The 12,574-nt window shown below is 43.7% G+C and overlaps 1 protein-coding gene across 2 annotated transcripts in view; it reads left to right on the top strand.

Annotated features, from left to right (window-relative positions):
* The window catches only part of LOC139553528 (BTB/POZ domain-containing protein 7-like), a 31,608-nt gene that overhangs the window by 71 nt on the left and 18,963 nt on the right, over positions 1-12,574 (top strand). Inside the window, exons 1-3 of one of the 2 annotated variants that reach the window (XM_071365952.1) lie at positions 7-291; positions 7,310-7,536; positions 9,302-10,438. In XM_071365952.1, the coding sequence (XP_071222053.1) occupies positions 7,455-7,536; positions 9,302-10,438 (1,219 nt within the window). In that variant the 5' untranslated portion in view covers positions 7-291; positions 7,310-7,454. Of the gene's footprint in view, positions 1-6; positions 292-7,309; positions 7,537-9,301; positions 10,439-12,574 lie in introns of those variants that run through there. The other variant, XM_071365954.1, reaches the window with a different exon arrangement.

Here is a 12,574-nt window from a genome sequence, read left to right as displayed (position 1 = left end):
GTGAGTGTTTTTAAGGAAAATCATTCCAAGCTAAGGAACACGTCTTGAGTTTCTATTCTCGGAAAAAGGACTTGCAATTTGCTGAAAAGTCGAGGCAAAGTGGATCTAAAGGCACATGCAGGATTCTCTCTGTGTATATGGCGTCGATTTATGCTTAATGATCGGTGTTACAAAGGGGAGTTGTGCCGTAGGTTAAGACAAAAAGCATTCTACAAGGAAATCATCATAACTTCATTCGGGAATACACTTAAAAGGGAGAATAATTTCTGAAAGAAGCTAAGTCTGTTCAAGGTACAGTGGCACGTTAAAATAATCAATCAACGATCTATCGCAGGTCCATATGCCTTTTTGACCAGATATTTTTTGTACAGAACTTGTCAAGTCTCCAAAGAGCAACTCAAAGCGGACGTAGAAACCGACATTTAGGCTAATTACAGGGTTATGAACATGGCTAACATGCTACCGAAATGTTTATTTTTATCACTCAACTTGTTTGCTATAATGCCCATTTTTACTGTGAGTCATTGTTTCCGATTCAGTCGAACCTAGGCTATTCCATGATACGACGCTGGCATGCGACGGGTTTGGCAGGAATACTCGAAATGCTGTCAGCAAGGCAACAATGGCTCCGTGGTATGGCTTACAATACTAACAAAGCCTTTCCACGACATTCATGTTATGGCTTAAGTTAGGTATCTTATTTGTAGGCTACGTTGCAGCTACCCTGAAAGGTCCGATCCATATGCTATTCCTCTAACAAGAACATTTGTTAAATTGTAAAAAAATTAAATAACTAATTTAACAAATAGTTATACATTTGTTGCTATTTATTGCTACTGTATCGATACTGTAGGCCTATCCAATTAGTTGTTGGCGGATCGCGCTATAGCAACAATGTAGCCTAGGCTACATTTCCTCTAGCCTACTGTTGAAGTGACGATGCGGCGTTGAAATGAGAGGTTTCCCATTTCTGTCAATGTAAAAAATTCGAATGTTGTTTTTTTTGTCATCGTTGGCAGATCAATGTATTAAACTTGAATTTGACTGCAACAGTAACAACATTTTAAGAACCTCTACTATGGCAACTCGGATTTAGTCTGTTTGGGCATACCTCAGGTAGCAGAATGTTTAGTTGTCTGTATCCTATAACTATAGGATGTTTAGGTTATATGGAGTGTGAAATCCACCACTATGTAATTGAGATTAATCAGAATGGCTCACACAGGCATCTGATTAGAATGATGCCATGACTGGTTTGCCCTATATTGTCCTAGAGAAGCTGGGACAATTAAAAAAAATAATAATAATTTAAGAGTAAGGCACATACATCCTTCTTGCAATGTGAGGATGAATGTGTAGAGCCTAGATATCAATGAAAACTATGTTTACTCGATTACTCTGTGGCCTAAAGCCAATACAAATTATAACTTGGCAAAGGCCATTAGTTACACGCTTCCACAGCTTTGTGTCCTTGAGGTGCCTGCTTTCCTTCCTTCGAGATAAATTATTTTATCTGGGCAACAGAGTCAAATGTAGACAGTTACTCAGAAATGACAACTATTGCATAAAGTGAGAAATATCCCACAATATTGAAGTGCATGGTCTACATATCTTCTGTCACAGGGAAATTAGCCAAAGTAATAGAAGTGAGTCACCTGAATTGGAGAGATTGAGCTGAAGGTGGTAAGTTATTAACAGTGGATTTATTCTCAAATAAAGTTCCTGTTGAACGCTGACCCAAATTTGGGAAAAGCAGGTCAGTGCTTTGTTTCCCAAGATGTTGAATGTCACCCTGAGAGTCTGGCTGAAGACTCAGGCTCAGGCCTGTTTACCATAGACATCCAGTTCCTTCATTGTTTGTAATGCCAAGGTAGACTGTTGAATGATGAGGTCATTCATTTGCACACACAGCATAACACAGAGGCTCACTAGCTTCCATGAGTTGCGTTGACATGCAGACCACCTTTTGTGTCCTTAGTTTATTTGTTTTGTCAGGGTGCTAGTTTATGATCACACATCCTCAATTCAAATATTATGGTGACACTATACCAAAGATGGTTTGGTATGGTTTAGAAACTTGGGAACCAACCTTAAGTTATCAGTGTAGCCTGTTACCGCCTGGACTTGAAATATCTTCACACCCAGAAAAAAACTCCAGGCTTCTGTCATAACTGTCAATTACAGGGGGCAGTTTGGAAAACTTATCCCTTCCGGATCGTCCTCTGGAATAACGGACATTTTGGGGTAATAAATACATAACCAACGTTTTCTAGTAATACTACTTCCGGGCAAATAGGGCTATAGTCTTAATAATAACAATTATACACCAAATATAGGCATCATTTGGAAGTGGGAACAGTGGAGAAATATGATTTATTTCTTCCTGCATCTTAAGAGAATTCAATGCTCAGTTAGATACGATCTGTAGAGGTGCTGTCTTCACCATAAATGCTGATATTATTTCGACCACGTAAAATATTAATTGAAGCCGAACTGACATTTTATCAGAAACACATTAGGTCGTTTTCACAGCTTTCATTTTCCTAACAACCGGTCAAGCTGATGTCATTTGGACATGTTGTACAGAAAATCTTTCCTGTTGTTTTTACTTTATTGTATTTTCTTCCCAGTACCTAAACATCTTTGCTTCCTCGAAAGATGACAGAGAACTTTACCGACGTCAACCAGATTGTAGCATTCGTTCTATCGATCTATTACATTATTCTGTTAAGCAAGGTTTTATTTAGTCTTCTAGGGCAACATATAATGACTAAAGAGAAGCTACATGTATCTAATTATAGACAAGTTGACTAACAAATAGCCTACCAAAATGTCAGAAATTATAAGCAGAAATATATGTAAATCAGGCAAAACAAAATCCTGCACCCCCTGTCAAAAAATCATTATGCAGTCTTTGACTTTAGCCCATAGCACAATTCCTATATTAGTGGGTTGGGTGTGGGCCTCAGATTTTCACTTGTTCGCATATAGTTGCGGATGAGTTATTAGCAATTGCGGGCGGGTGTGAACAAACAGCTGACCCCGCGCACCACTCCAGTGTGCTTCTGTTTTCTGGTCTGTTCCGGGCGTTTATGGTAGCTGTCCTAACAGAGGCTGTAATCAGTAGAATGAACTGCTGCACTGCTCAACTGATTGGCCTGATGGACCAGAGCACTGCAGAGCTAAGCAGTTTGTTACATGCCCCTGTAAGTCTGTCCCAGTGACTCACAGACTACATAAAAACAAATCGCTGGATGTTTCTTACTGCCCTTTTTAGAGTAAAATGTATAGAGTTCTGTTCCTGATTAGTGAGTTTATGCTGCAAAAACATTTAGGCCTGTCGACTCAGCAGAGCCTCTAACGAAAGACCATAAACCTGAGGGAAAAGTAGGGAAAATAATCAAATCCAGGTCAGCTCTCACATCTTTCTTTAGAATAGACTGTGCTGAGCTCTGGCCCAAATCTGTCCAACATAGTGAAACAGACATTTTATGGCAATGTTTCAGAACGACAAGGAAACTAGCCACATGTCAAGATGTACTGGAAATGGTCACAAAATGAGTGAAAGAGTGTATCCTGTCACTGACTGAATGGTGATTGATCCATGATGTCAGTTCGGTCAAAGATGTCTTGGTCAGGTCTGAGCTCAGCAGAAGGTGCCGAGACACATCAATTTCACGGCCAGCCCTGTGGTCATCATACTAACAAGCTCTGTGTCCCGCTCTATAGTAACCCCCCCCCCCCCCCCCAAGCTATCCCAGCCCTTCATTAGAAGGCTTATTATACCTCTCTGATACAGTAGCAAAGGCCCCAGATATAGGGACATGTAGGGGAGGGGACATGCTGTCTCAGACAGTGTGAGTCCGGCTCATTAGTTAGCACAGTAGTAAAGCACACAATGAAAATGACGCAGAGAGAGCCTACTTGTTATTCCCCCTTCACTCTCCTGGTCAACAATTGGCTGACGTGTCTTGGTAAAAGACCACTATTATTAGAATGGCATTGTGATGTCCCAAACCTCAATTTCCAGGTCAGGGAGTCACACATCCCGACCTTTTTGATGGGATCTTGGGACGGCTTTGTTTTATGATAATGGTGATTGGATGGATGTTTGAGCTATAAACTGGTAGGGCAACCCAAATGAATAGAGAATACTTTAGAAATCAATAGCCTTCTACATCTTCATTGTAAGTAAATGAAGAGAAACTCCCTGTGGGGCATGGAGCGCTAAAGGCTAATATATTGCCTTGTGAATGATTGAACTGGTATAGTTTACTATCATGGCCTTGGTGCTTTATTGATGCCAGGGAAATGAATATAACCTAGCATAAATTTTGCTAAGATGTTGACGCTTTTCAAAGAGGATAAAATATGCTACAAGGAAGTGAATGCGTGTCTCTTTCTGCTGCTGGTGTTTCAGTCATCCACTGTCTATCTTGGTGTCAATGACATGGTGATTGGTCAATGTGCAGTGCCTTTTGGATCGTAGAACTAATTTTCACAGTAACCATTTGAAAAACTAGACCAATCTGCAACTCTGGACTATAGGGGCATTGTATAAACAGAAGTCAAATGGACATTTTGCATCTGCTTTCACTATAGAGTACTTAGTAGGTCAAATCCTCCCAATTGTTACTGTCTCCCTTGTGCGCACAGCCATGAATTTGTATATGTGAGCTGGACTCTGTGGCATGACAGCCACTGTTGATGATCTAATGAGGGCTGAACAGGAGGGGTTTGGGAGAGCTGGAATTTTAGGAAGATATGAGTAGAACCCAGAGATATGCCTGTCTCCTTTTTTCTATTCCTACGCGCTCTGATAAGGAAATCCATATAAATTATTGATAAAGTGACTTGACTGTCATTTGAATAATAGATTGGTCCTATTCCCGCCTGGTGTTTTGTATGGTAATGTGCTGTGGGAGGCTGAGGTACTCTATCTGCTCTGTACACTCTTAGAAAGAAAGGTTCTGGATAGATCCAAAAAGGGTTCTATGCTTTCTTCACATATGGCACCCCTTAAGGTTCTATTTAGAATCCTATATGGAATCCAAGGGTTCTATATGGAACTAATTTTGGTTCAGTGAAGAAGAACCCCTGGGGTTCCGATTTTAAAGAATCCTACAAAGGGGTGTCATATAGGAAGCAAGGAAAATAACCCTTTTTGGTTCTATGCAGAACCTATTTTTCTTAGAGTGTAAGTGGCAGATTAAATACAGCGACCCAGTCCGCTGTGGTGTGTGTGTGTGTGTGTGTGTGTTTGCAAGCTACAGAGTGGAAGAGAGGGCATGGGGAGTGCCATGGCGTGAGGCCTTTCCCCTGTCACCTCTCATTAGTGACACATAGCCCAGCTAACCTTGCCTTTCATCTTGCCACTCCCCTCCCTAAACCCAACTCAGGCCCGTCCCAGCACCGTGCTCCAGCCCATCTGTGTCCCTCCCCCACACCCCCAGACATCCTTCCTCTGCCTATTCAACATCAGAGTGAGAGAGTGGAGTTAGACTTGGGATGCTGAGGAGACACGAGTGTCCACGTCTCAAGGAAATTGTTGTTTTACAAACATTAAGATATGCTTCCAGGATCCTAGTGGAAAATGTGGTTCTTGAAGATGATTGTTTTGGACTGTGGCTGTAAAGCTGGGAGTGTGTTGTTTGGCTGATGTGATGGATGCATTGTTGCTCTGCTTTCTACTGCACCTCAGAGGACCTTTTGTAAACAAGACGGCACATCTGGGTTTTTTCCTCTATCCTAGATATAAAAATTCTCTACACAAATCCAGTCCATATTCTCCCTGAAGCCTGGCTTATTTTTTAGTTACGTCACCATTTGGGCTCTCGAGTGGCGCAGGGGTCTAAGGCACTGCATCTCAGTGCTTGAGGCGTCACTACAGACCCTGGTTCGATTCCAGGCTGTATCACAACCGGCCGTGATTGGGAGTCCCATAGGGTGGCGCACAATTGGCCCAGCGTCGTCCGGGTTTGGCCCGGGGTAGGCCGTCATTGTAAATAAGAATTTGTTCTTAACCGACTTGCCTAGTTAAATAAAGGTTAACTAAAAGAATCCCTCCGATGAAACAAAGATCAACCATAACTTAGTTTTATTTGTTTTGAGTGTATGTGTGTGAATGTTTGGTTTCCCATTGTGTGAGTGTTGAGTAAGAGCTTGTGGTTTTACAGTGGGCCTCTGGGAGGCTGGTTATAGTGCTGCTCTATGGGGGAAAACACAGCGATTTATTAGCATGCCGGGGGGGGGGGGGGGGACATCCATCTGAGATAAAGCAGATCTCCTATCGCATTGGAGCTCCCCGCCAGCCTCCCAGAGGGTCAGGACGTGTCTTTGTTGGGGTTAGGGGGATGGGTTTGTTGATGGTCATATAATCTTTAGATTTGTAACAAACATTGTTTTGCTTCAAGTAATGTAAATGATCTGGATAAGAGTGTCTGCTAAAATATAAATGTATGTGTTATCTTTTGACAGTAGACCGTAGCAGACCACCATGACTAACAGCTGTCACTTGTATTTGCCAACATGCATAAAGACTTGCAGACAGTTAACTTACTATTTCAGATCTCAAACCAAAGAAACTGCTGACCAACGCAGATCAGAGTAGGGTTACGTCCAGGTTGGGTTAATGGAGGAGCTAACCAAGAGAGGGAGGTTGGGTGCAGGGGCGAACTGGGGCTAGGGCTGGGCCTGCAGAGAGTGGTTGAGCTGGAGTTTGTATGGGGCTTTTTGTCTAAAAGAGGTAGGCTGGACAGGGCTGGGGTCTGGTTTCCTACAAAGATCGCCATACATCTGTATTGCATTTATTATTGCCTGCCAATCAACATTTCCTGAGGGGCAGGCAGAGAGAGTGCACCAGTCTCAAGTGGTGCTAACCTTAAGCCACTGTTGAGCAGCTTTGGATGGTTTAGAATCTAGATGTAGATATTAAATTATATAAACATTTTGATGTTTTTATTCCTCATATAGCCTCTGCACGTATAACAAATATATGCAGTGTTATACAAGAGGAAGTTAATGATTTTAAATTTTCAAAAGGAATTTCAGGGGCAAAAACTGTGTCTATTCTCTGTCTGAAAAATGATTATTTAAATTTTTTTGTAATGTGAGGTTGAGATCAGTTGGAGTAACAGATTCCTTCACCCCTGGCCAGGATGTATGGTTATGCATTAAGACTGGTCTGTTTGAGTTGTATAACCAGTCTCATCAGGGCTTAATCCACTGGCACTTTACTCAGTAACAGAGTTACTCAAAAACAATCAAATCACTCCATAGCTAACCCCCCTGCTCGATCTCCCCTTCTCAGGCATGGCAGGTTGGGTATCAAAAGAGGCTCCAGAGGACCCGGCCCTGAGAGAGGGAGCCGATGGCTGAGGAATGAAGTGCTTCGCCTGGGCAGAATGACCATGCAGGAGGGGAGATCCCAGAACAACAAGTGAAGAAGAGCAACAATGGGTGCCAATGCATCCAGCTACTCGCACTCATGCTCCCCTCGTATAGGAGGAAACGCACAGATACAGCAGACCTTCATAGGTAGGATCTCAATGTTCTTACATACACTACGGGTATTATAGTAAAGAATCTTCAAAGTGTCGATTATCAGTGACCTCAACAGACCTTCACGGCCAGGATATGAACATAGATAAATTATATACTTAAAATGTGATGCATGATACAGGAATGACAAGCCTCACTACCCTCTGGAGAGCCTTACGATTTTTTGCAAGAGTTCTGTCAGTCAGAAGTATTTTTTTTTTCTTGACTTATGAAATGAATGTCATCTGTCTGCGTTGCTGGGCTGGAAGTTGCTGGGCTGGAAGTTGCTGGGCTGGAAGTTGCTGGGCTGGAAGTTGCTGGGCTGGAAGTTGTCACAATCGTCATAATGAGCGGACCAAGGCGCAGCGTGATTGAAGTTCCACATATTTATTTTGGTGAAACTTTAAACAAAAACAATAAACCAATAACGAAACATGAAGAAGTAACAAAACAATAACCCACAAAGCAGGTGGGAGATAGGGCTTCCTAAATATGATCTCCATTAGAGGCAACGATTACCAGCTGCCTCTAATTGGGAACCATACTAAGAGCACCAACATAGAAATACACATTCTAGAACACCCCCCTAGCCAATCCAAGGGCTCTCTATGGTCAGGGCGTGACAGAAGTGTTCAAGCTGCATTCTAATAAACTTTTATTTGATCTGACTGCTCTTGTAGAGAACTGTTCAATCATCCACCGCTGCCTCTGTTAATTCCCATTTCAGACTCCAAGCATCAATTCCTCATTCATTATATATCACCTCAGGGCCTTATTGATGGCCTTTTAGGAGTGGCTGCTTATTAATTTTTTGTGTGTATTTTTTTTGTCTGCTTAACGAAAAACCCCAGGCTTTTATACTAATTTTCCTGTTACACGTTTCTTGTCTGTAGTTCTAGAGACAGGTCCATGCTCAGGGAGATTTGATTGGGTTGAAAGCCCTGTAAATTGCAAAAAATAACTGGATGTTCTTCGCGGTTCTAATGTTTGTTGGTTGTAAGCTTAGCTGTGCAGGCGTAGACAGAGGATGATTCACAGTATTAGAATGACTACTATGTGGGTCACAGTGATGGATGCTCAGGGAAGGAAGGGCAGAGAGACTTTTCTATTTGGCAGTGCTGCCTCTGACGCAAGTCCCCTCTCTCCAGCCAAACATCACTGCTATTAGGGGTAGTTCATTAGTGTATAGGTGGACAAGTCCATTGCAAAAGACTACAGGGGAAGGTGGGACTTTCCTACCCCCCCCCCCCCAAACTGACACACAACATTGTAGTCCATGTTTTACTTTCTGTTGCCATCTAATTCCAACCATGCCTTAATCAAAGTCAGCTTTATTAGCAGATAGACCCATTGATGCTTGTGATGACTTTTGATGGCATTTTGATAATGATGGCCTGTTCCTTTCTTAACACAGACAGTTGAATTATCTGTGAAATGAGAGACTTGAGGCCCTAGATCAAGGGAGTGCCAAGCACGCTGTGAGGGAGCTAGAGCAGAGTGGTGTGTCTGGACAGCCTGAACAGGTCACATGACAGGGCTAGGAGAAAAGACAGATTGTGTTACCTAGGGTCATGCTTTCAGACTAGAAATGGCAAACTCTAAATGCTACCAAGCCAGAGGAATTGACCGCATTTAAAAAACAGCTGTGGAAAACAAGATACATGTATCATATGCTAGGATTTTATTCATAACTTATTTCCCTGTTCAAAAATAACGACGACATTTGAACCAGCTGACCTCTGTGTTATGTTATGTGTTGCAGGTACGTCGTCGTACTCCCAGCAGGGCTATGGCTGGGAGTCCAAGCTGTACAGCCTGGAGCAGGGTCACGACAAGCCCCATGACAGGAAGAAGAAGAGCCTGGGCCTGGCCACTCTCAAGAGGAAGTTCATCAAGCGCCGTAAGTCCAGCCGTTCTGCGGACCATGCCCGCCAGATGAAGGAGCTCCTGTCGGGGTGGGATGTGCGTGATGCCAACGCCCTAGTGGAGGAGTATGAGGGGACAGCCTCCCTCAAGGAGCTGAGCTTCCATGCCAGCTTGGCGCGTGCCAAGGCACCCAGCCTGCAGCGTGACCTGGCTGCCCTTTACCAGCACAAGTACTGCACCGACGTGGACCTCATCTTCCAGGACACCTGTTTCCCCGCCCACCGCGCCGTGCTGGCTTCCCGCTGCCCCTTCTTCAAGACCCTACTGTCCTCCTCTCCGGGGTATGGCGCTGAGGTCCTTATGGACATTGAGACGGCGGGCATCGATGTGCCCATGTTCTCTGCACTACTGCACTACCTGTACACAGGGGAGTTTGGGGTGGGTGGGGTGGAGGACTCCAGGCTGCAGAATGTGGACGTGCTGGTGCAGCTGAGCGAAGAGTTCGGCACGCCCAACTCCCTGGAGGCAGACATGAGAGGACTGTTTGACTACATGTGTTACTACGACGCCCTGCTCAGCTTCTCCTCCGACGCGGAGCTGGTGGAGGCCTACAGCAGTGGGGGAGCTGGAGGGGGCGTGGCCACAGGAGGCTGCCGGGGGCTGGGTTCCCCAGACGAGGACCTGAGGGCCCACAAGGCCGTGCTCTCGGCCCGCTCACCCTTTTTCCGGAACCTTCTACAGCGGCGCATCCGCACGGGGGAGGAGATGACGGAGCGCACGCTGCAGACACCCACACGCATCGTGCTGGACGAGTCCATCATCCCGCGGAAGTACGTGCGAGTCATCCTTCACTGCATGTACACAGATGCGGTTGAGCTGGGGCTGGTGCTGAGGGGGAGCCCCTCGGCCGGGAGCCTGGGGGAGGTGCAGGTCCTGGTGGCCGGGGGCAGGGGAGGAGCTAGCACCCGCACTGAGGAGGCCATGGAGCTCTACCACATCGCGCTCTTCCTTGAGTTCAGCATGCTGGCACAAGGTAAGTTACAGTACCAACCATCCCTGTCTGTCCTGTCCAGTCACACTCCAGCTCAGAGCGGATATGAATGAATGGTTCACATTCAACCTGGGGCTACATGTCCAGTTCATCCCAGATCCCTTTATAATCTGTTCAGTGTGTGTGGATGAATGGTAATCTGGGAGGCTGCCTGTATCAGCTAGTGAGAATATGCTTCAATGGTTTAAATCCTTTAAATCAGGTCAGCCAATGTGGATAAATGGGCCGCATCATGAATTTGAAAGTCAATCTTTCATGCTAAGAGTGTTATTTTAATGTGATATTGCCCTTAGCTCTGTGACGGTATGGGTCTGACTGAGGATAGATATCCTCATATAACTGCATCTCTGCATACTGAAATCTATCAAAGGTTAGCAGGGCAGGAGTGTGAGCCAACATCAAGACTTTAATGTAGACTGAGTATTGGCACAACTGCAAAAGCTATCTCCATGTCTCTTTCATCCCTATAATCTCTGTAGCCCCCTCTTCTGAGGGACCTGTGTTCCTATCAGTTTGGACCTAGTATCTAGGTGTGTGGCAATAATAAGTAGGCTGCATGTGAAGGTGTATGTGTAGGCCTAACCATAAAGTAATGACTAACCTTAACTAAATCAAAGAATAAATACAAACAAGTAATAGAGTTATGAATTATGAAGACATGTCGGTGTAATCTCAGTAAAATCAGTCTCAATAGAAAGCTCAAACTGGAATCGTATGTAACCCAAAAGTTATTATTTCACACTTCAATACTCAAATAAATCACAGATATACACTTATTTAGGAAGGACCTGGTACCAGGGTTTAATACCTAAAAGCGTTCATTTTATACAGAGGGGATCCCCTTCAAACCAATAAAAGAAATAGCAAAGTAATTAGTCCCCAATCCAATGACACTCACGGTTCGGAATCCAGGTCACCTGTGCGTGACTGAGAAGCGCAAGAGTGCAAACAGTCCATTGGGCCTGTCACTCAGAGCTTAGTCTCTCACAACATCTCCAACGGTCGATCCTCCGAGCGGGAGGACAGCAAAAGCAGAGGTCTTCCGACGCCAGTAGAACCCTCAAAAAAAGAATATCTTACGCCGTCCTCACTTGGTCAGGGATGCGGGGCTAACAGTTCATTACTGGGGTCTAACTAAATAAAACCATTACAGTGCCTTCAGAAAGTATTCACACCCTTTGACTTTTTCCACATTTTGTTGTGTTACAGCCTGAATTTAAAATGAATTAAATTGATATTTAGTGTCACTGGCCTACACACAATACCCCATAATGTCAAAGTGAAATTGTATTTTTATACATTTTTACAAATTAATAGAGAATGAAAAGATGAGTCAATAATAGAAAATGTCTTGAGTTAATAACTATTCAACCCCTTTGTTATGGCAAGCCTAAATAAGTTCAGGAGTAAAAATGTACTTCACAGGTCAATCATTTGCATGAACTCACTCTGTGTGCAGTAATAGTGTTTTAACATGATTTTTTTATGTCTACCTCATCTCTGTACCCCACACATACAATTATCTGTAAAGTCCCTAAGTCGAGCAGTGAATTTAAAACACAGATTCAACCACAAAGACCAGGGTTTTTTTTCAATGCCTCGCAAAGAAGGGTGCCTATTGGTAGATGGGTAAAACGGAAAAAAGCAGAAATTGAATATCCCGGGAAGTTATTAATTACACTTTGTATGGTGTATCAATACACCCAGTCACTACGAAGATACAGGCGTCCTTCCTAACTCAGTTGCCAGAGAGGAAGGAAACTGGTTAGGGATTTCACCATGAGGCCAATGGTGACTTTAAAACAGTTAGTTTAATGCTGTGATGGGAGGGAAACTGAGGATGGATCAACAACATTGTAGTTACGCCACAATACCAACCTAAATGACAGAGTAAAAAGAAGGAAGCCTGTACAGAATAAAAATATTCCAAAACATGCATCCTGTTTGCAACAACACACTAAAGTAAAACTTAAAAAATTGTGGCAAAGAAATTAACTAGGGAGGACTAGGGTTTTTTGGGGGGATAAAAAGAAACGGAATCGCTAAGCACAGGAAAAATCCCTAGAGGAAAACCTGGTTGTCTGCTTTCCCCTTTCCGCAGGACAATAACCTAAAACC

This window comes from Salvelinus alpinus, chromosome 25, assembly GCF_045679555.1.
Source record: "Salvelinus alpinus chromosome 25, SLU_Salpinus.1, whole genome shotgun sequence".
Classification (NCBI taxonomy): domain Eukaryota; kingdom Metazoa; phylum Chordata; class Actinopteri; order Salmoniformes; family Salmonidae; genus Salvelinus; species Salvelinus alpinus.
The sequence above is the reverse complement of the archived record's forward strand: the minus strand, read 5'-3'. Positions and strand labels throughout refer to the sequence as shown.